A 21,697-nucleotide genomic window follows, 5' to 3' on the forward strand; every position below is an offset into this window, starting at 1 on the left:
GATCTGGTCATCAAGTCAGGTGAATGCTCTGTGTCCTGGGCTAAGGAGGAGATGGACAGAGCTGGTCTCTGAAGAGCAGCTGTGGGCAGGAGGGAGTCACAGATGGGAGGGTCATAGGGGCTGGTAGGTGCTGGGGTATGTCAGATCCTCTATTGCTAAGGCTGTCCTCCTTAATCCCAGATTCTCCACCCTATAGCCTCCTGCCAAGGACTCAGGGAATATCTACCCACTCCTTGCCTTATTTGAATTTCTCATATACAGGGCTTGCTAATGACTTTCTGGGTTGAGCTTACATATCAACATTGCCTGTCCCCTTCTGGCCTGTCTTATTCTGCCAAGATCCTTGCCAGGTTTGGATGGAGTGCTCCTTTGGTCTAGGAGAGGGCATGTGAGTCTGAATGGGAATGTCCACATCTGTGGGAATGAATTTTTTTTTCTGACGCTGGGGTGCTATTTAGGATAGCAGAGAGGAGGGGCAACTGCTGGTCCACAGCAGGGCAGAGGCATGCCTCGTTCAAGGATGATCTAGAAGAGCTTAGGGGGTGGGGGAGAGCTCTGCTCTCCTTCCTGTGCTGAAAACTCACCTTGATGATGTCCTCACTGTGAGATTGGCACTCCACTAGGTCAGAAACATCCAGGACAAGGCCAGTCACCTCGATAGCAATGACCTTGACGGGAATGGCCACAGTCCTCCCGGTAAGGATGGCAGTGTTGATGATCTCTGTGTCCTGTAGGAAGGCGGGGATGGTAGGTGCTCTGTTTGCTGTGTGTTTCTCTCAGGGACTTGTCACCCACTGCCCTGATTCCTGGCTGCCACTACTACTCAGATATCCGTTTTCCTTTGGGGAAGTGGCACATGCGTGCAGGGGCCTGCCTCTGCCCACTCTCAGGCTCCTCCTCAGATGATTGGCCCAGACAGATTGCTACCAGAAGCCTCACTCTGTATGCAGGGACTGTCCCTTCCCCTGAGCTAGAGCTCTCAGAGTGACATCAAAGTACATCCTCTTGGCTGGTTACAGCACTCTGGGTAGGTTACAGACATCCTTCCCCCCTTCCATTCCACGGTGCTGCCTCCCATATTCCTCCTCTTGAGGTTTTTCCATATGGGATCTGGGTGCTTCTGGAGCACAGTTCTCTCTTTATCTCAGATGGGATGCATGTTTCCTCTGATGGCTTTCAAAAACTTAAGGGGACACCCATCATCCAGAAGAACTCCCCTATGTAGCTCTTTCCAGAGAATTCTTCTCTGATGACTTCACCCAGGGAAGCTCTGCATTTGCCTCCCATGAATGTGTACACACCCTGATTCATAAGCACTCCCTCAGAGGTGGTCCTTCTTCCCTGTTTCCCACCTTGCCCGTTCCATATGGACATATGCTCAGTCCTGCCCAGTCTCACCACACGCCATGTTTGGGGAGGTGTTTCCCAAGGCCTGCTTACCATGGCCAGAGGCAGAATGGCTTGTACATCCCTTTGGATGACCGTCAGCTCAGTGACGGCTCGCTCCAAGTCGGGCAGGGCACTGTGGCCTCGGTAATCAATGTGCCACATGATCCTCCGCTTCACAGACTGGCTGGTGAAGTTCTCCATCTCAAAGTCCAGCTGCAGGATCTCCAGGGGTCCCTGGCCCTCCCTGCAAAGCAGGGCAGGAATGGAGATCGGAGGGCAGGGCTCTGCAGCCCTCATAGGAATGCGTCTCTAATGAATAGCTGCTCTCCTCAGCCTTTGGACTCTCCCCAGTTAACCCGAGTAACCTAACCCCAGAATCCCTCTTCTGATTCTTAGAAACCGACTCCCATCAGCACCATGAAAGTCCAGTTTTCTCCATGGAGGCTAGCTACCCAGCTCCCAAGTGCCTGCTCTGCAGAAGTGGAACTCACCAAGGGGGTAGGGGTGTGCCCTGGGCCCAGGCCACATCCACAGTGGCTGTTGAATGCTTTGCCCCAGTGAGCAGCTCTGAAGTCACATGCCACTGGCCACTTCGTGACTTGGTGCCTAAGAGGGTCACCCCCTTCTTGGCTTTCACCCTGGAATAAAAATGAGGAAAAAGAGTCAAAGGTTCAGGCTTTGCTCCAAAGCTTGCTCACTTGGTCACCAGCCCTAGGCTAGAGCTACCTGAGGGAAGCAATCTGAACTTGGGGTTTACACTTAACATCGGGGTGATCAGTCCTCTAAAGGTGAAACTTTGGAATTGCCACCTTTTCCATCTTGTCCCTTGAGCCTCTACTCAGTCTCTTCATACATTAGTAACAACCTCTACACACCCTCTGAGTTTTCTGAGGATGCCCATTAGGACTTAGAACACACCCATGCCTTTAATAGAAACAGGATCTTATGTAGCCCAGGCTGACTTCCAACTTGCTCTGTAGCCAAGGATGACCCTGAACTTCAAATCCTCCTTCCTACCCTCTGGAACCCTAGGATTGTGAATGTGCAACATGGTACCCCATTTATGGGTGCTGGGGATGAAACTCAGGTTTCATTCTTGCTAAGTGAGCACTGAGCTACCCCTAGCCCTAGAACCTTGTCTTCTGATTGACATGCAACACAGCAGCACGGAGCTCTGCCGGGGCAAGAAAGGAAAACATCAGCCCATTTTCACTGGGACAGCTTTTCAGACAGCCCAGAGATGGAGGTGTCCTCTGAGTCTCCAGCTCCAGCCTCTCCAATTGCTTTTCCACCACGGTTTCAGATGACCTAAAGGCCTCATCACCCTCTAAGTGTAGGCGAGATGCACCCTGCAGTATATGCGCTTCAGCTGTGCCTTAATTACTGCTGACTAAAGGCAGGTTGATGATCAACTCCCTGAATCTACTTCCTCCGCTCCTGTTAATGAAGCCCAGGATGGCTGGTAAAACTCATTCAAGCTTATATCTCTATTACAGAACCAGGTATGATACTCTATAGACATTTGTGGACTTTGTGGGAGTGTGTTCAAGGAGGGAATCCAGGAGGAAGTTGGGAGTCTTGTGGTGATAATTCGTTTCTAGACATATTGCTTGTACAAGGGAGCAGTTTGTTAAGGCCTATTTAATGTCTTCAGTACTACCAGCTTGACTCAAACCATATAGTCCTACTAAAAATTATGATGTTTGGAGGAAAAGGGATATGATTAAGGCATCTGTGAATGCATGTTCTCTGTATAGACAGGGTCAGGCATGCCAGCTCCAGGAAGGTGTCCCAGAAGGACACCTCCTGTTCGTCCCCAGGGTGCCAACTCTTAGCTATTCTCAGTTCTCCATGTCCTGGACTCATCTGTGAAACGGGCCAGTTACACCAGCTTGTGCCTGAGCACTCTTCCAGCCCAGATCCTGTCCTTCCCACATCCATGCTTGGAAAAGGGCTCATCTCTACTCCCGTTGCAAATCTTTTTCTATGAGGTACAGAGCAAGAGGCAGAGGCTATGGTCAGTAACTGGGGATATGACTGATTCAGTGGACAGAGGCCCTTGTCATCAAGACTATCTTGAATTGGTTCCTTGGAATCCACATGAAAGACAGAGAAAACCAACTCCGGAGAGTTCCCCGGAGAGGTAACCTCCACAAGATACCTCACTCATACAAAACAAACATGTAGATTTTAAAAAGAAATTGTTGCATTGGACAGCAAGGATCAAAAGACTCAGAGATATAACGATATCTGAGCTGTTTTGGTGCGCTGACCCTGAAGGAGATGGGATGAGGATGCTGAGGTCCTGCGGGGTCAAAGATGCACTTGACCTGGGCAGGGGGAGGAGAGCCCCTCCAGTTCCCAGGCTGCTTACCTAAGAGTGAAGTGCTCCACGCTGGGGCTGGTAGCTGAGGAGGAATTGGGTGCCAGGTAGAGGAGGATGCTGAGTACCTCTCCAGGTCTGAGTGGCCGGTCTGGCAGGCGGATCATCAGGTTGCTGTCTAGCCTGTGCTCCTGCACGGCCCTGCGCGGCGGCGGTCTGAACAGACTGATGCTGCCGATTCTCAGCAGCGGGTGCTGCGTGGGGCTTTCGGCGCGCGCCGCCGCTCCGGGCCCGGGCCCGCGCCGCGCGTTCCCGCAGCCGCCCACCGCATCGGGGGCGTGCAGCGTGTAGTAGAGCTCGACCTGCTGGCTTTCGGCTGCAGCCTCCGGCTCCAGTCCGTCGGGGGACTTGCGGCGGGTGCTGGGAGGCGCGGCCGGGGCCGGAGGACCGAACCAGGCCAGGGGCAGCTCTGCACGCACCAAGCAGGTGGCCAAAGCCCCTCCCAGGCGACATGAGCTCCGCACCTCGCGTGCGTCGCGGAAGGCGTGAAGGCGGACACAAGGCAGCCTTTCGGTGACCCCAAAGTCGTCCCAGTCGCGGCCAGCTACATAGAAGAGCACCTGTGCTACCGGCTGCGAAGCAGGCACGCGGGCGCGCACGATGAAGGCGCGCACCTTCCAGTTGACCGTCAAGCGCTCGGGGATATCCAGGGTGCTGGACGGCTGCAGGAGCTCCCGCGCTACCACCTGGCTGGTACTGAAGGGCCCCAGGGACACGTTGAGGACCGGCAACTCCTTGGTTTGGAACACCACGAAGGGCTCCGAGCGCTGCAGGGAGCCGTTGATCGCTACTGGCGTTGGCGGCCGCGCCTCCTTTAGGAAGAAGGCCAGCCGGGTGTGCGACAGGCGGTAGCTGACCGGTAGTACAGGGCTAGCCTGAGGTCCCGGGGGACTGGGGCTGGCCGGATGAGAGCGGCTGGCGGCTGTGGATAGAGAGCACGGAGATCCAGACCAGTCAGAAGAGGCCTCTGGGGACCTCATGGCAACCCCTCCCCCACATTCATCCCATCGCCTGCAGAGTGCCTTCAGTGAGGTTTTATCTCCTGGTGTCCTTAATTAAAAACCTCAAGATGGCTCATTGGATAAAGAAACTTCTTGTTCAGCCTGACAACCTGAGGCTGTCCCCCCACCCCCCCACCCCCGGGTAAACACGATGGCAAGGAGAGAATTGACTCCTGCAAGTTATCTTCTGGCAGACAACACAAACACAACCGGCTCCTCTCCTCAGAAAACAAAACAAACCCACCCACCAACCTACTAAACAAACAAACAAGCCGACCTTGCAAAAATGAATAAAATGGTTGCTGCCTCGAAGTATGGGTTTGAGGACCTGCCAAAGTCCTGTGCACAGAGGGCAGCTGCTCAGGCTCTCCTGCTCGGCTCTGCTCTGGCACAGGGAGGGCTGACGGAGGTGATCTTTGCCACTGTATGCTGGGATGGCGTTCAGCACGTGTCAGATTTAAAGTGTTTGATCTTCAGCTCTGTCTTATGAATAGCATTGCAATCTAAACACCCAGTCACTTGTTCTTTACAGATGAAGATTGAAAATGAGGCCACGTGTCACTCCCAAAGTACATGGGCAAAGCTCAGGAGCAAAATTCAAACCTGGCGTAGGATTTCCCAGAAGCCCCTGTCACGCTGATTCCCTCCTAGCACACACTATATAACTGGGAGGCTTTCTCCTTGGTCTCCTAGTCCCAAGTGCAGCCCCTCTCCCATCTACCTAGGAAGCTGCCTGGTTCTAACAATTCTGTTCTGGTCACTGCTGGGTCCTGTCCCCTGTCTCCCTTACCCAAGGCTGGTCTCATCTTGTGCTGATAATGACCCAAAGCTGCTCAACTGGGTTCCCCCTCCTTCCCTCACCTCATCTACCCCTCCCCTTCCCCTGGGCATAGATGGAACAGACCATGGTGTCTCTCCCTGCTCAATTCCCAGGACAAGGAAGGACCTCAGATAAAGGGCTACTGTTGGAAGTCCTACTGAATGTCTTCCTGCAAGCTTTCCTACCACTTGAATCTAGAGGTTAGAATGCTGATGGGTACCATTTGTCATTTGCATTTGAGAATTTCATCATCATCAACAACAACAAACAACAACAACAACAACAAACCCTGGAATTTGTGCAACACCATGCGGATGTGTTTAGCCATTAAGGTTTCTCTTGCTTGCTCTCACAATTAAACTCCAACCTACATGGTGCCCGACTCTGACGTTCAGTGGCTTCACAGGCGGCCTCAGGCGTACTCTGGCCCTAGTGTTCCTTCCTAGCCTCAACTTGTAATGGAACACCACTCTGTCATCCTCTCCTTTCAGCCTCTCCTTGTTCATATTTCTTCTTCCATCTGACTCTCTCCTATACAAGCAGGGTCCAGCCTCAATACCACCTTCTCCAGGAAGCCCTCCAGGATGTATCCTCCACTTTGTGGAATTTCTTTCTCAGAGGGCTGCTCTCATCTCTTGCCTTGTATGATGGCTACTTATGGGGCCTCGCCAAAGTAGATAGCTACTTATGATCGAGCCTTCAGCCAGTCACGAGTACTCTACCACGAATGACTACATATCGGTCAGTGGAGACCGCATTCGGTACTTGGCAAGCCTTGCAATCCTCCTGTTTTCGTTATTTCATCGATTTCTTTTAGACCTTGCCAGATCTATAAACACCCACACCAGATTCCCCACAAAAGGCGTGAAGTCCAAGCGCCATGCTCTCCAGGCTCTGGTGACTCTAACCTGCAGTTTAATTTCCTAATTCAAAGGCTAAGGTGATGGGACTGTGGAGATGGCTCAGTGGCTGAAGTGCTTGTCATGCAAGCGTGAGGATCAGACTTTGAATCTCCAGAGCCCACACAAAGACTGAGCTCAGAACAACCCGCCTGTAATGCCAGCCTTGGCAGGTGAGGACAGGATCCTCAGCGCTAAGCTGGAGAGTGAGACTAACCTTATGGGTGGGCTGTGAGCCTGACTGAGAGATCTTAGCTCAGCGAATAAGGTGGAAGAATGGTCAAGGTTGATTTCCAACATCTGGCCTCTGCACATATGTATACACATGTATACATAAAGCATTCTTCCATGCCCATGCACATGCAAACATGCATATACACACATGGAGATCACATATACACACATTAAAAAAATGGAAAGAAAAATCTTAACTGAATCTGATGTGGTAGCTATAATGCCAGCACAAAGGAGGCTGAGGCAGGAGGATGGCAAGTTTGAGGCCAGCTTGGGCTATGCAAGAACAGTGACTCAAACCAAATAGAGAAGAAAACAGAAACAAAAGCAACAGGCTCTTGCTGGGCCCCAGAATGCACTGTGGAGTGAGACGCACTTGATCTCACAGGCTTCTCTCCAGCATCCCGCCGGGAATACCACTGGTCCCCGGAAGTCAATGATTTCTCTGCTAAGCTGTTCTTCAGTTCTCAGGGTTCCACAGGCCCTAGTTACTCATCACTGCTGGACACACTGCTCCCTATAAGAAGTCCTGGTACTCACTGGCACAGAGGGTCTGAGATGGCGTCTGGGAGGTGTTTATGGAGATGGGGCACGCCCTTCTGCCTGGCCCTAGGTCCCCGAAAGCAGAGCAACTTGAGGGCCAGCTTTCAGGCAGTGTGGGAACTCAGGGTGACAGCCTGAGTCAGGGCCCAGCAGCCAGTCAGCTCTGAGAGCAGTAGAAAACCAATGAATAGACACTGGTCTAGACTCCTAGACACTGGGCCAGTGGTTCTCAACCTTCCTAATGCTGTGACCCTTTAATTCCATGTTGTGGCATTAAACCATAAAATTATTTTTGTTTGTTACTGTTATGAATCATAATGCAAATATGTTTTCTGATGGTCTTAGATGACTATTGTGAAAGCGTCATTTGACCCCCAAAGGGGTCGTGACCCAGAAGTTGAGAACTGCTGCTCTAGACCAAGCTCTCCCCTTAAATAAGTGGTTCCCCATTTTGAGTCTCTATTTCCACTTCTAAAATTGGCAAGGTTGAAGGACTCTGGCTACACTGAGCGTGTCAAGCATGACTCTGGCAGGTCTTGCCTTTCTCCCATTCCCTCTGCCTTGCAAAACAAAAACAAAAACAAAAAACCACCACCAACAACAACAACAAAAACATTAAATTACATTCCTCAAGCTAGCCACCAAGGTCTGTTCCCTGATTGGGGCCCTTCCTCCGGAGGCTGACTATCAAGGTCCAGCTATCAAAATCTCCCTTTGGCTCACCTAGCTAACATTCTTAATTAAAATTAAATACCTTATCCTAACATGGGGTTTCCCTTTGCACCTTTATAAACTGCCATTTTCTATCCTAACATGGGGTTTCCCTTTGCACCTTTATAAACTGCCATTTTCTATGGGCCACATCTGCCTCCAATCCAGTCCCTGTCCTCCGGGACAAATATCCCTGCCCCTTTCTCTTGTTCCACTTACCCCTATTACTCTCCATCTCTTGCCTTTGTCTCTTACTTCCTGCCCTCTGCCAGGACAACTGTTCCTGTCATGCTGAGAACTTGGTTTTGGGGTTCCTGAGCTGACACTTTTCCTGCTGCAGCCCTAACAGGTATCCTAAGAGTGGGGAGCACAGCTTCGGGAGTGTGGGAGCACTGCTCTCCGTGAAAGGCCTTGGATATGGTGGTTATTGGTGGGTATGCACCCGCCTGTCCCTCTAGCTTGGAGAAGCAACCCTCAGTGGGCGGTGTTCTGAATGTAGACAGGGAGAGGCAGGCAGGGGGGAAAGGTCAGAACTCTGACCCTGCCCTTGACACCAGTCCCTAGGGGGCCCCAGCCCATCTCCAGAGGCTGCTAAGAGGCACTTAGTCCCATTTGCCCCCTTTGCTCTCTTCGAGGCTGACCATCTGGAACCTTCTGAGGCAGCCAGGGAGCAGAGGCCACCAGATGGGCACTGGACTCCCAGGGGTGTGAAGGGATTGATTAGGATAAGCTGCAAGCCACCTCTGCCTCCTGGAGTCAGGAGCTAGCCTGGCCAAGTCCCACCATCAGTCCAAAACACCTCCTCTGGCCCATGAATCTGAGGTGCCCTTTCTACCTCAGGTGTGCTTGAGCTGTTCCCTGGCCTGGACCCCCCTCCCGGGATGGCAGCCATTTCTCTGCTTCTTCCCTTCAGATGTGTAACAAGTTGTCTCCAAGAGTTGGGAAGCTCGTTAAGCAGGAATGTAAACAACTAAAAGGTAGCTTCACCACTCCCTGAGACTGACCAGATTCTTTAAGCCCCTCCCCGCTAGAGTAAACAAGAAAGGTAAACCATCCTCTCAGAGGAAAACAGGGTTGAGCTGCCAGGACTCAGAAAAGCTGAGCTCTGCAGAGGAAAGCAGTGGAGCAGACCAGCAGCCTTCCAGAGGTGTAAACCAGGAGCACTTGGAAAGGGACTCTCCACCCTGCTGAGCTGCCTGCCGGCTGTGCCCTGTGCTCCAGACTCCCAGCACTGTGCGCCGTCACCTATGCTGGGGTGGGCTTTGGTGCCACGGCTTTGAGTCATTTCTGTGCCTGTAAATAACTTGCTTCTTCCTCCCTCCTTCTCTCCCTCCCTCCCTCCTTCCCTCCTTCTCTCCCTCTCTCCCTCCTTGCCCCCTCTCTTTCCAAATAGGTTCTCAAACTTGCTATGTAGCACGGGATGACCATGAACTCTTGGATTTTCCTGCCTCTATTTCTGGAGTTCTGGGATTACTGGTATGTAGCATATACTGTTTGCTTGTTTGTGGCTTTTTGTTTTCTGTGGTTTTTTTTTCCTTTTTAGAGGGGCCAGGCAGGACTCTGAATCAAGGCCTTCCCTCATGCTAAACAAACGCTCTACTAACAGAGCTGTATCTCAGACCCAAGCACTAAGAACCAGAGAGCCTTTACTTCCCTCATAGGCCTGTCACTCAACTAGCTAGGTACGTTGTACAGAAATCTGTTCCTGCCCACCAGAACTTAGGTCTGCCAGGACAAGGACATGAGCAGGTGTCATTACTCAAGCATTTAGGGCATGGCTAACACATAGTAGGCCCTCAACCAATGTTCGCTAAAAGGATGAAGTTCTCTGAACAATAATTAGCTTCCTGGTTGGTGAGGCCTCCAAGAGAAACCCGGATGGCTCTGGCGGAGGGCTCCAGGCTCTGGGCCTCAGTGGCTTTTATCCTCTTTCAGTGACCTGTGGACAGGGACACTATTCTGAAAGGGGACTGCCAGCATTCGAGCTGACCAGAGCACTGCTGTTTTCCTGTTTGTAGCATGGTGGCCCACAGGTGCCTGTCACCCCGGAGAGAACCAGTCACTGCATCCTGTTGGGGCCCTAAGGTCTCCTCTGTGTGGAACAGGGTTGGCCTCTGACTGGGATCCTGTGTATTTCCCAGAAGGAAGCTGCCTGGTCTCCTGAGGCTCTTGTTTCCCTTGGGAAGTAGGAGAGGCTCTGGAAGGGTTTGGGTTTTTGTTTTTCCTTTTGGTGGCTGGACAGTGGAAAGTACAGGAAGTGGGGCTGTTGGGGTCACTAGGTCAGGCCGGGTCCCAGGTTTCAGGGATAGTGGACAGACCCTCTGTATATGCACCAACATACACGGTGGCCTGAGACTTACTATGGCTCTAAACACTGGACTTCATGGAGCAAGGCACAGACCTGGGGAGTAGAAATACTGCACTCTCTGTCTTGGTCTCTGTCTCAGTCTCTCTCTCTTTCGTGTGTGTGTGTGTGTGTGTGTGTGTGTGTGTGTGTGTGTATTTGTGATGGCTTGTATATTCTTCATCCAGGGAGTAGCACTATTACAAGGTATGGCCCTGTTGAAGTAGAAGTGTCACTGTGGGAATGGGCTTTGAGACCCTCACCCTAGCTGCCTAGAAGTCAGTCCTCCAATAGCTGCCCTTCAGATGAAGATGTAGAACTCTCACCTCCTCCTGCACCATGCCTGCCTGGACACTGTCATGCTCCCACCCTGAAGATACTGGACTGAATCTCTGAACCTGTAAGCAGCCCCAATTAAATGTTTTTGTAAGAGTTGCTTTGGTCATGGTGTCTGTGTAACCCAAGCTGGCTTTGAATTTGGGATCCTTCTGTCTCAGATTCCTGAGTTCTGAGATGGCATACATCTACAACCCTGTATCTGCTTTGGAAAATTGCTGGAAGACAGACAGATGTTGGGTAGTGGTAGGGGATCCACATAGAGATGTAGGTCAGTAGTGACAGAGTGGCAGGTGCTTTAGGGGTAAGGACAGCTGGGACCACACACAGCAGCTGCCCATGACCTTCAGAGTAGCCTGAAAGCTGACACATGCCCCTGCCTTACACATACATTCACATACAGAAGCTCACACGCCTGTCCTGCCCCTCGGCATCCCCAGCAGGTTGCCCACTGCGTGACGCTAGACTCTAAGGTCACCCGGCTCTACTGTTCCAGCTACAGTGCCTGACTCTGCCTTCATGTAGATGGCTTCCTTCTGCTTTGGGTCTCTGGCCACATTTGGGTGCATGGGACTCTTTCCTTTGTTAGTGTCTTCTACACAAGGGGATTCTCTGTCTTTTTTGTCTTTTGTTTAGATGGGGGTCATAAGCTGGACTATGTTCTCCTAGTTTATATAACCAAGACCTTAATGGAGCTGTTTGTAGAGAAGGTCTCTCAAGAGACCCTAAAGTATTATGAAACTGTGGGACTAGTGTGGCAGATGTTGTCATAAGGAGACTTTATAAGGAGACAGAATACACACACACACACACACACACACAGAAACACACACACACAGGCAAGATGACATGAGACAGGAGAGGCCAGCAGGAAGAGCCCCTCACTACACTAGATTCTGCCACAGGATCTCCACTGTCTGCTCTTAGAACTGTGAAATGACACATCTCAGGTGATCAGGACATCTACCTGCTACACCTTAACATGGTATCCCTGGCAAATGAATACTTGAGAACTGTCTGTTTTTGCCCCTATCCTGTTTCCTCTAGTAATGGATTGTACTGTGTAAGGGGGGGGGAGAAAATAGGCTGGGGCTGTCCAGCTTTTGCACATGGGATGATGGCCACCTGGGGCCATCCCAATCCCTTCCCAGACTAACCCTTGAAAGGGATCTTTACTAGAAGAGCTGGTCCGGGTCTATCCTCTGCACCACTGGACGGATGAAGCAATGACAAGTGCCTTGCAGGAAGGGCATCCTGTCTACCAGGACCCAAGGGAAGACTTGCACATGGGGTGGGCAGCTCAGGAGGATGCATTTTACTCCGGCTTGGCAATACCCAACTTCCAAAGCTCTTCTTTCCACTGATCTCTCTGTGCAGCTCCAGCTCTGGATCCAGTGTCAAGCTGATGATCAAAGTACCGATGATCATTAGCTACTTCTGTGATTATCACCCTGGGACCAGAGGATGCTGGATCACATGCCAGTTGGCCTGTATTGAGTTCCCACAAACCATTTCTACCATTACATCCATGAGCCTGTGTTTTGCTGCATATGCCTTTGCATCTGAGTTAGGATGCAATAGGGCTTTGTGCAGTGCAGTGAGGTGCCCAGTGGATGCCTAACAAAAGTCTCACTCCCCTGTGTGATGCTGAGAACACATGCAAGGAGAAGGTGGGTGAGCTGAGTTATCTCCCTCCTCATTTCAGACTGGCCTTGGGCACATGGGATGTTAGGCACATGGGATGACCATCTCTTTGGGCACAGAGGCTAACCCTTTCCTCTTTATTGAATGCATAAATAAATCTTCCAGGAGGCTCAGGGTTGGGGGCACTGACCGCCTCCTTGCATCTATCTAATCAGGACCAGATGCCTCCTGCCTCTACCTCTAATTGTCCCTAAATTAAAACTAATCACTTTCAAAAACAAAGTGTCATTAAGCCTTGGTGAGTTTGAGGCAGTGGAGCCCAGCTGTGCTCATGGGTGCTGGTCTGTGTGCTAGGAGATGTGTACATGCGTGTGTGTGTGTGTGTGTGTGTGTGTGTGTGTGTGTGTGTGTTCTGAGTTAGAATAAAGAATAAGAACAGGCAGGGCCTTGAGACCCAGGCAGGCCAGCAAGTTAGGATCCCAAAGGAGAGTTCTGGACTTCTGTGTCCACCCACACACTAGATACATGTAGTTGGAATCACAGGTTTTTTAATAAAAAGAAGGTAAGGGCACCAAAGAGGCAGATTCTCATGGTCTATGGTAGTAAAGATGACAGTTTATGATGACAAATATCTAGAGCCCATCACAGTTCCCGGACTAAAGTGCCAAAGGAAGCCTGTAGGTCAGACCTGTGAGTAGACTCATGCGTGGGTGGATGAACAAATGAGATGGGGCAAGAACCAGTTCTGAGGCAGGTGATGAGCTTCCTAGGGGCCATGTGTTCTATGTTCAGAGGACAGCCTGGTGCCTATCTCCAACCCTACGCTGTAAAGCTGGCATGGAAGAGAGCTCTGCCTGCAGGGAGGACTGAGCCCAGACCTGCTCTCTTTGGGTAGAGCAGTGGGTTTAGCTTGGTATAGCGTTTTCTGCCCTCAATAACCTATGTCCCGCAGGCAAAAGGAAATAACCAACGACAATGGGTGTCCCTGCAGGCAGACTGCTATGGGGAGAACCTTGCTTTGGAGAAAGATCTTTCAGCAAATTAAGTAAATAAGTAAGTAAATAAATAAATAAATGGCATCCACTGTTTGCAAGGAGTTAAAGACACTGTTGCCTTGCTCCACAGGGACAGCATCAACTACACAAACTGTCTGGAAAGCAATTTCAAAGTATGTGTACTACCCCTTCCTCCTCCCAGGCTCAGGGTGAAACAAGAGGCCTGGGCCTGGTGTGTGTTAGGTAGCTAGCTGCCACTGAACAGCACTCTAGCCTCAAAATGTGTTCTCAAGGGACTGGGGATGCCACTCACAGCCCAGCTTAGCACAAGCAAGGCACTAGGTTCAATCCTCATTAACACACACACACACACACACACACACACACACACACACACACGAACTCGTGCAATGCAAACATGCACACACAGTCATACATAAATTATACACAACTTGATCATATACTTATATACAGTCACAATCATATACATGCACGCACATGATCACTCACACAGACACACAATTATATACACACACACTATGAACACATGATCATGCACACACTCACATGATCACACACTTATACGTATAATCATATATACGCACACGCGCACGCGAACACACACACACACACACATGATCTCACACACACACAAACACACACAATTTTAAAGGACTTGAAACTATCCACATCCTTTTGCTCAGCAAACCCTCCTTTGAGAGGGTACTAAGCAGGACCATGATGTGTATTAATGCAGAAAGATGCTTGCAGCCACAAGGTGCTTTCCCAAGACAACAAGAACCAACTTAAAAGGAGGGTTGGGTTAGAAATGCAAATGTATGGAAATAGATACCTGGATCGTGTGTGGATGATGCCTGCAAAGGGGCCCGTCACTCAGAGGAAATGCTCAGGATGAGAAAGGCTGCAAAGTACCAGGAACGCCTGGTTTGTCTGCAGATGTAGACTAACCAGAGAGGGGATGTGTCAAGATGCCAGTGTGTCATCCTAGGGAGGGTTATGGGTGATGTCATTTTTTTCATTTTATTCTTTTATGTATTTCCCAGTTGTTTACAATGAACACATGTGGCTTATAAAATTGAAAAGGAAATGATAGATGCCTTTTTTTAAATGGAGAAAAGTGATAGGAGCTGTTTCTAAAGGACTTTCAAAAAGGAAGGGGAAAAAAACCTGTGTGGCTTTGGTGCTGTACAAACTCCTATTTAAATGACAACTCTGACACTTCCAGCTGTGTGACCTTTGGCAAGCTGCTTAACTTCTCTGAGCCCCCACTTCTTACATCTGTAAAATGAGAGTCATAGTCTTTCACAAAGCTTTTATTTATTTTTTTTCCGTAAATAAACTGGTATCTTCAGGGATGGAGCTGGTGCACGCCCATCTCCTCCTGTAGTTCCTCATTGACATTCATTGGTTACTTAGCTCAGGAGGAGGGAAAAGCTGGCCCTGTTTCCTCTGTCCTTTGAGCACTGTCTGGCCAATGGCAAGTGTTCTGTCCACTTCTGTTAGGCTCAATGGGAGAAGTTAAGAGGTGACAGGTGCATAATACAGGGTCCCAAGAGGCACAGAGGCTGGGAGCAGTACCAGCTGTTGGGGCCCTAGCAGCCTGCCAGGAGGTCCTGTCAATGACCTATGTCAGGGCCAATCCTCTCTCTCAATCTCAACCTTCCAGCCTAGGAGAAGAGGTTAAGTCCTGGCCCATGCCACAAGGGTGAGCCAGGGAGGCCTGGGGCTCAGTGGGGTAAAGCAGTGCCCGCTGGGTTCCCTCCTTCCAGGCATGGATTCTCTGTGTCTGGAGTAAAGATTGGCTCAAGTCCAGGAACAAAGGAACTACAGCTCTGCTCACCCACCCAGTGACTAGCACAGGGCTACTTCTGGATGTTTGTACATGGTGCAAAGACACCACCCCTAGAGGTGTGTTCCCACAGCAGGCTGGGGGTGCACGGAGAAAGAAAGGCTGCAGAAGTTTCCAGCATCCCAGAGCTCCCAGATGCATCAATAGCCTCACTGCACCCCTAAATCCTCCAAGACTGCCATCCCGACCCCCTACCCTATGCTGGCAAGACCCAATGCTTCAGAGCGTCCTGGGTTGGGGGGAGGATGGATGCCAGGTTCTGCTCTCTGCTGCTTTAGCCTTTTCAGGAGCCACCGCCCATCTGCCGAGGAGCAGCCATCTCTCCACTGAAAGGGCGTCAAGAAGAGAGCATATGTCAGAAGGGCTGTGGACAGCAGGTTCAGCAGTTATCAGCCGTGTGGCCCCCAGTAGGAGGCTCTGCACTTCACCTTAGGACCCTTCCCACTCTGTAACAGCGCCTCTTTCAGGAGGATGTTTCTAATATTCTAATGAAGGACTGGCCACACGGTGTCCCTAGCCTGGCTTGATATTTGAGTGTGATTATCATCTCCATTAACTGCATCCCCACTTGGCCTCAAGGGTCAGGACTCAGGTCTTCTAAGACCAGCTACTGAATGGAATCCCGACACTAGTGCTCCTGGGCTGACAGTGAGGTTTGTTTTCTGCTTTGGGCAGGCCCAGTTTATTTCCTCGGTTCCTGGTACCCAGCACAAAGTCTAATACCAGTTTCTTGCTGAATGGAACACTGTCGAAATGAATGAATGAATGAATGAATGAATGAGTGAGTGAATGAATGAATGGATGGATGAATGGGGTGCTCTTGGGATGCTGCGCCTACTAACATATATGTGTATAACCAGGCTCCCTGTCATGCCTTCTCTGGACTCTCAGTGCTGAACTCATTACTCCTTTTGATTTTTACCCACAACCCTCCACCAGCAGAAAGCAGCTGCTCCTTAAAATGAAGGCTACTGAGGCAGCCCACACAGGACATGGGGAGTGCTTCTGAGAGCCAGGAAGAGGACCATGTACCCAAGGAAAGGTGACAGGCCCCACAAAGTTGCTGTAGAGACAGCTCATGTAGAGTAGAATCAGCTAGCCTATGCTGATTCGGGGAACCCAAAGCCCAGTGGGTAGCGACTTGCTCACAGTACACAGCCACACAGGATCAGAACTAGAACCTTCTGCGTCCCTGCCTGCCCACCTGGAACCTCACCACCAGACGGAAAGGCTTTCTCTCCGGCCCTGGGAGTTGGTTACTCTGTTGTCCCTTCTAGTCTCAGCTGTAGTGGGATTCTGGGAGAACCTTTCAAGGAGGGCTAGGGAAAATGATAAGAAGAAGCTGGGATGGGTGTGAGTATCTTGCAACTTACTTAAAGTACAATCTGGGTTGCTGTCCCTGGGCTACAGGGGCCCCAGGCAGGAGCCCAGAGGCTCAGGATCCTGCAAAGAAGTCTGAAGGGGCGGAAGGGGCAGGGGGGGTGGTGGCGGCAGGGTGGTGGTTAGTTGCATGGGAGAGAGTCTTCCTTTGCAAGTGCAGTGACTTTGTCTCCCTCTGTCTGTCTGTGTTGAGAGCCTGTGTCTGCCAGTCTGTCTGCATCTGTGACCCCAGGATTGCCTCCAGAGGCCCATGAAGACAAGAGGCTTTGTGTTTCTAGCCCAGCAGTTCTGCCCTGGAGCTGCTATTGTGTAAGGTCCAAGGTCATGAGCTCCCATGTGAGGACCCTTCTGTGGTAAAGGAAATGGGCAGGGATGGAGGAAGTGAGGTCAACGGATCATAGGTCTTGGGCCTGGGGTCAGTTAGTCAGTATACATCTAGAGATGAAAGGACTCCTTCAGACTCTAGGCCTGGCCCTTTGTCCCTAAGTGTCCCTACTACCTGCAGTCCTGTCCAGGCCAGTCCCTATAGCATGGAAAACTCCCTAACCAGCCTTCATTATTTGAGATCTCCACTGTGACCAGCCAACGAGTGAGCAGGGGAAGGTTTCTAGGGCTTAAAGTGAAGCTCGGGCTATGAGAGAACACTGCTAACTGGCTTGCTTACTGAGTGTTCTCTTATAATCCAGATCACCCGCCCAAGGGTAGCACTGGCCCTCCCACATCAATCATTAACCAAGAAAATGCCCTCACATGTTTGTCTGCAGGCTAATCTGATGGAGGCAATTCCTCAATTGAGATCCTTTCTTCCTAGTTACATCTAGGTTTGTTGACAAAAGCCACCTAGCACAGATGGAACCAGTCACAGGCACATGGCACTGAAGGGCCTTTGGAGACAAAAGGCTTGTCTTGGCCGCCAGGAAGGGAACGCACACAAGAAGAAAGGTCAGTGTGGGAGGGAGGAACTGAAGGAGGGGTCGAGTCTATCCCCCCACAGGTGCTTCTGGAAACCCACTTACCTAACCCAGCAGGCTAGGCAGGGTCTGGGGAGGGAAAGAACCTGAAATAAGACATACTGAGAAGAGGCTGGAGGGAAGGCCCAAGGGAGGGAGGGAGGGAGGGAGGGAAGGAGGGATGGAATGGTGAGTACAGTGGCTGCTATGAGGAGAGGGAACCTGGGCAGGAGAAGAACTGGGGAGGACTGAGAAGGAGGCCAGTACCTGTGCAAAGCTGCATGCCTAGGCTGGAGCTGAGCCTGCGGGGGAGGGCGGGGGAGGGCGCAGCGCCGAGAGAGTTATGCTAAATGACTAATGTGCATTATCCTAATTATAGCGGAGCAAGCTGCGCCCCCCACCAGCGTGGGCTGCCTGCATGCATCTTCTAATAAACAATTAGCCCCGAACAACAGAAAAGGAAAGTGTGCCTCTTGTGTGTGTGTGTGTGTGTGTGTGTGTGTGTGTGTGTGAGAGAGAGAGAGAGAGAGAGAGAGAGAACACAAGAATACACCTATATGCTAGCATGACTGACAGAGTAGTGGAGTAGGGTGCACCTTGGGAGAAGAGCTCTGGGGGGGACAAGTCACCCCTCCAGCCTGTTGATGAGGGTGGAGCAAAGACAAGCATTACAGCAAACAGCAGGGCCCTATCTGTTCAGGGATAGGATGCAGGAGGAGGGAGGAGGAGGAGCCAGCTAACCTTCAGAGTTGCATCTGGAGTGCTATGCACTGGGCCATGCCACTGGTCCTCACTATAACCCGAGGAGAATAACAGAACCTTAGTTTTACCAGGAAAGTTCAGAGTGGGAAGCTCAAGGACACACAGCTGGAGCGAGGCCTGTTCAGCCATTTCCCCAGGGCCTTCCTTGCACATGAACGAACTGGGGGTCCTGACAGTGGTGCGGAGGGATGAGACTGGTCCTCACTGTAACTGCAGACTGGAGACTGCTCTACTAAGGCTCTAGAGAGTCAATGGAGAGTGAGGCCTAGCCCAGCTCTGGCGAGACTCTGTAGGAGCTCTGGCAAGGAGGGGGTGCAGAGAAGCCCAGGACTGCTGGGGAACGCTGAAGTGGGAGGAAGGTGAGCCTTGCAGTCCCAGCAGGCAGGTCTCCTTCCCTCCAATTGTCCCTCACCCCGTACTCCTTCTAGGCTGGTGTCGCTGCTACCTTAGTCCTAAGTGCACCTAAGAAGCTCTTAGTCCTAAGTGCACCACCTTCCAGTGCATTAAGTAGCTCCCAGCTTGGACCAAGACACCAGAAGCTGGGGACCATGATGTTTGGAACAGAAAGTCCAGGTGTGTGCACCTTGAGAGGGAAAGAAACTCTAGGGGACCTTGTTAGCCGCTAGAGGGACTTGGGCCTGTTTTCAGCTTGTAGAATGAGGAAGGTAACCAACCAAGGTGTCCTAGATTGCCTGGGACCGTCATGGGCTTGGTACCTGATGCTTCTCAGGCCGGACAGTTGGTCACCCTCAGAATGAGGTAGACAAGTAACCCTTTCTTCTCTCCCACAGGGTAGTGGGCATGGTCTAAAGAGGTCTTTACATGATAACAGTGAATGCATCGTGCTAGGCTCTAGGTGGTCTGGGCCAGTTTTCCATGCAGGAAGGGGAATGGGCGTTCTTGAGAATCATCTGCTCGTGAATGATTGAAAAGCCATAGCATTAGACTTCAGCCACTTCCTTGTGGAACTTCATCAGCAAAATGGTTCCGGTCCTAGTTAGCTTCAACAGTTAGCTCGCCATTGCCTGAAGTCTTCTGAGGCTCAGCCGAGGCATTGTCCAGATCAGATAAGCTTATGGTTGTGTCTGTGAGAGATTATCTGCAGGAAGGTCCAGCCCACTGTGGGTGGCACCATCCTAGGCAAATTACCATAATAAAGTCTGGCAGAGCCAGGGAGTCAGGCAGTGTTCCTTTGTGGGCTCTGCTTTGAGTTCCTGCTTAAGTTCCTGCTCTTACTTCCCTCAGTAAAGGTCTGTGACCAGGAAGTATAAAATGAAATAAACTCTTTTCCGCTCTAAGCTGCTTTTGGTATTGGTGTTTACCACAGCAACAGAAAAGCAAATCCCAGCAGGCTCACAAAGCCCTCTGTACACAGCTGAAGAGGCACATGAGGCTCCATCACAGCAGGCTTTACCTACACCCCAGCCCACCAGAACCCTCTGCTGCCCTACCCCTCCTCTCCTCACAGGGCCCTCCCATTAGCTCTGCCCCCCTCCCTGCATCCCTCAAAACCAGCAGGTTTTCTGGGCACCATGCAGATGGACAGTGGCTAGCTCCTATAATCTCAGCATCTCTAATGAACCTTTGAGCCTCTCCCGTTTTTTTTTTTTTAACTGTCTACTTTACAGACACAAAGATGGGTCCAGAGAAGAGGAAAGCTCTTCCCAGGAGCTCATGGGCTTTTCTACCTCACTGCAGCTCTCTCTTCCCTGCATGGTACCGACTCTCTGCTCCCCAGCCAACAGTCCTAAATACCTCAGTCGGCCCTCAGTGCCCTGCAGTGTCAGTCCCTATCCCTCGTTGGTCCTCTCTGTCTTCTCGCCAACCCATGTCCCTGAGCTACCCCAGCCATCACTCCTAGGCCTCCTGGGGTATCCCTGAGCTACCCCAGCCATCACTCCTAGGCCTCCAGAGGTATCCCTGAGCTACCCCAGCCATCACTCCTAGGCTCCCAGGGGTATCCCTGAGCTACCCCAGCCATCACTCCTAGGCCTCCAGGGGTATCCCTGAGCTACCCCAGCCATCACTCCTAGGCCTCCAGGGGTATCCCTGAGCTACCCCAGCCATCACTCCTAGGCCTCCAGGGGTATCCCTGAGCTACCCCAGCCATCACTCCTAGGTCCCCAGGGGACTTTACTTGCTTCCCATCTGCTGAGCTGGGTTCCTCACTTTCTTTCGTCCTCCTTGCAGATGGCATGTCTTCCCCAGGGGCTTTCCTTGCTCTCTCCCCAGGAGTGGGCTGGGCCCTGTGCTCTGAGCTGCTGGCGCCCACCTCTCTGTGCTTCCTCTCTGCTCTGCCACGGCTGGTCTGCTGTCTCCAATTTCTCATAGATAGTGGTCTTGCTGAGGACAGGGAGTGGCCGAGCTTTTATGGAGCAGCTGGCTTGGAGTGCCTTGTGAAATATTAGGGTTTGTAGCCGACTCTCACAGGCAGGCACCAAATAAATATTTATCCAGCTCAGTTTTTCAGAGACCCTGCTGGGAACCGCTGGAGAGAGAGAGCTACAGAAGGGAGAGACCTGCCCTTAAGGAATTTGCTGGTAACAGGAAGGCCCAGACAAGTACATAAATAACCTGCTAAAAGGTGGGAGTCTTCACAGGAGTGCCTGGCTCTAGTGCCAGCAGCCCACATGGAGAAACTGAAACGTGGTACAACAGGGACACTGGGTCCAGGGACTTCTGAGTGCTGAGGTAGGATTAGAGAGATGGGAGAACAGGGTCACAGTGTGGTTAGGGTCAAAAGGCAGTCTGGAAGGAGGGGCATGTGGTAGAGATATACAGGATGCTGATACCAGACGAGGCAGCAGGACATCAAGAAGCCCAAGGTCTTAAATGCCAGGTTGAGAAGTTAAGTTTTGAAGGTTCTCCAACAGGCCCCGAGTCCTGGGGCTCTGCAGAGGGCCCTCACCCCCAGTAGCAGCTTCATTTTGGATTTGCACACAGGCACTTACCTGTCTTATAGGTCCTAGACCCTTAACAATGCTAATCCATTCAGCCACAGCAACGGTGAGCCACTTAGGCACCTGAGCAGGGGGATGGTACTGTGTTCTAGGTCATGCCCCTGCCCATATGTGCAAAAAAAAAAGGAGGCTAGGGACATGGGTTGCTGCTCCCAGGGGCTGCCAAGAGGCTAGAGAAACCTAGTATGATGGGATCCAGAGCTCATCACCCAGGACAGCCTGGCAAGGAGGGCAAGGCTCCCCACCTAGGGTTCTGTTGGCAGGAGGTACAGGGTGCCACCCCCTGCCCTCTTGGTAAGTGTGCAGCCCATCTGCCTCACTCACTCTACTATGTTCCAATCTACCTTGCTGTCCCACATTCCTGCCCCTACCTATTTCTAATCTGGGGGCCTAGAAACCCAGCATGGGGGCACAGTTGGGGGTAGGGAGTCACACTCAGAACTGAACCCCAAACCTCCCTAAATTCCAAGAACACA

General features: G+C 51.4%; 1 protein-coding gene across 1 annotated transcript in view; it reads right to left on the reverse strand.

Annotated features, from left to right (window-relative positions):
• Tmem132e (transmembrane protein 132E) overlaps nt 1-21,697 on the reverse strand; it is a 56,874-nt gene that overhangs the window by 7,240 nt on the left and 27,937 nt on the right. Inside the window, exons 2-5 of the mRNA XM_052197058.1 lie at nt 3,764-4,694; nt 1,881-2,027; nt 1,441-1,633; nt 585-728 (exon numbers count right to left, since the gene is read on the reverse strand). Of these exons, the coding sequence (XP_052053018.1) occupies nt 585-728; nt 1,441-1,633; nt 1,881-2,027; nt 3,764-4,694 (1,415 nt within the window). The remainder of the gene's footprint in view (nt 1-584; nt 729-1,440; nt 1,634-1,880; nt 2,028-3,763; nt 4,695-21,697) is intronic.

Source organism: Apodemus sylvaticus, chromosome 10, assembly GCF_947179515.1.
Source record: "Apodemus sylvaticus chromosome 10, mApoSyl1.1, whole genome shotgun sequence".
NCBI lineage: Eukaryota > Metazoa > Chordata > Mammalia > Rodentia > Muridae > Apodemus > Apodemus sylvaticus.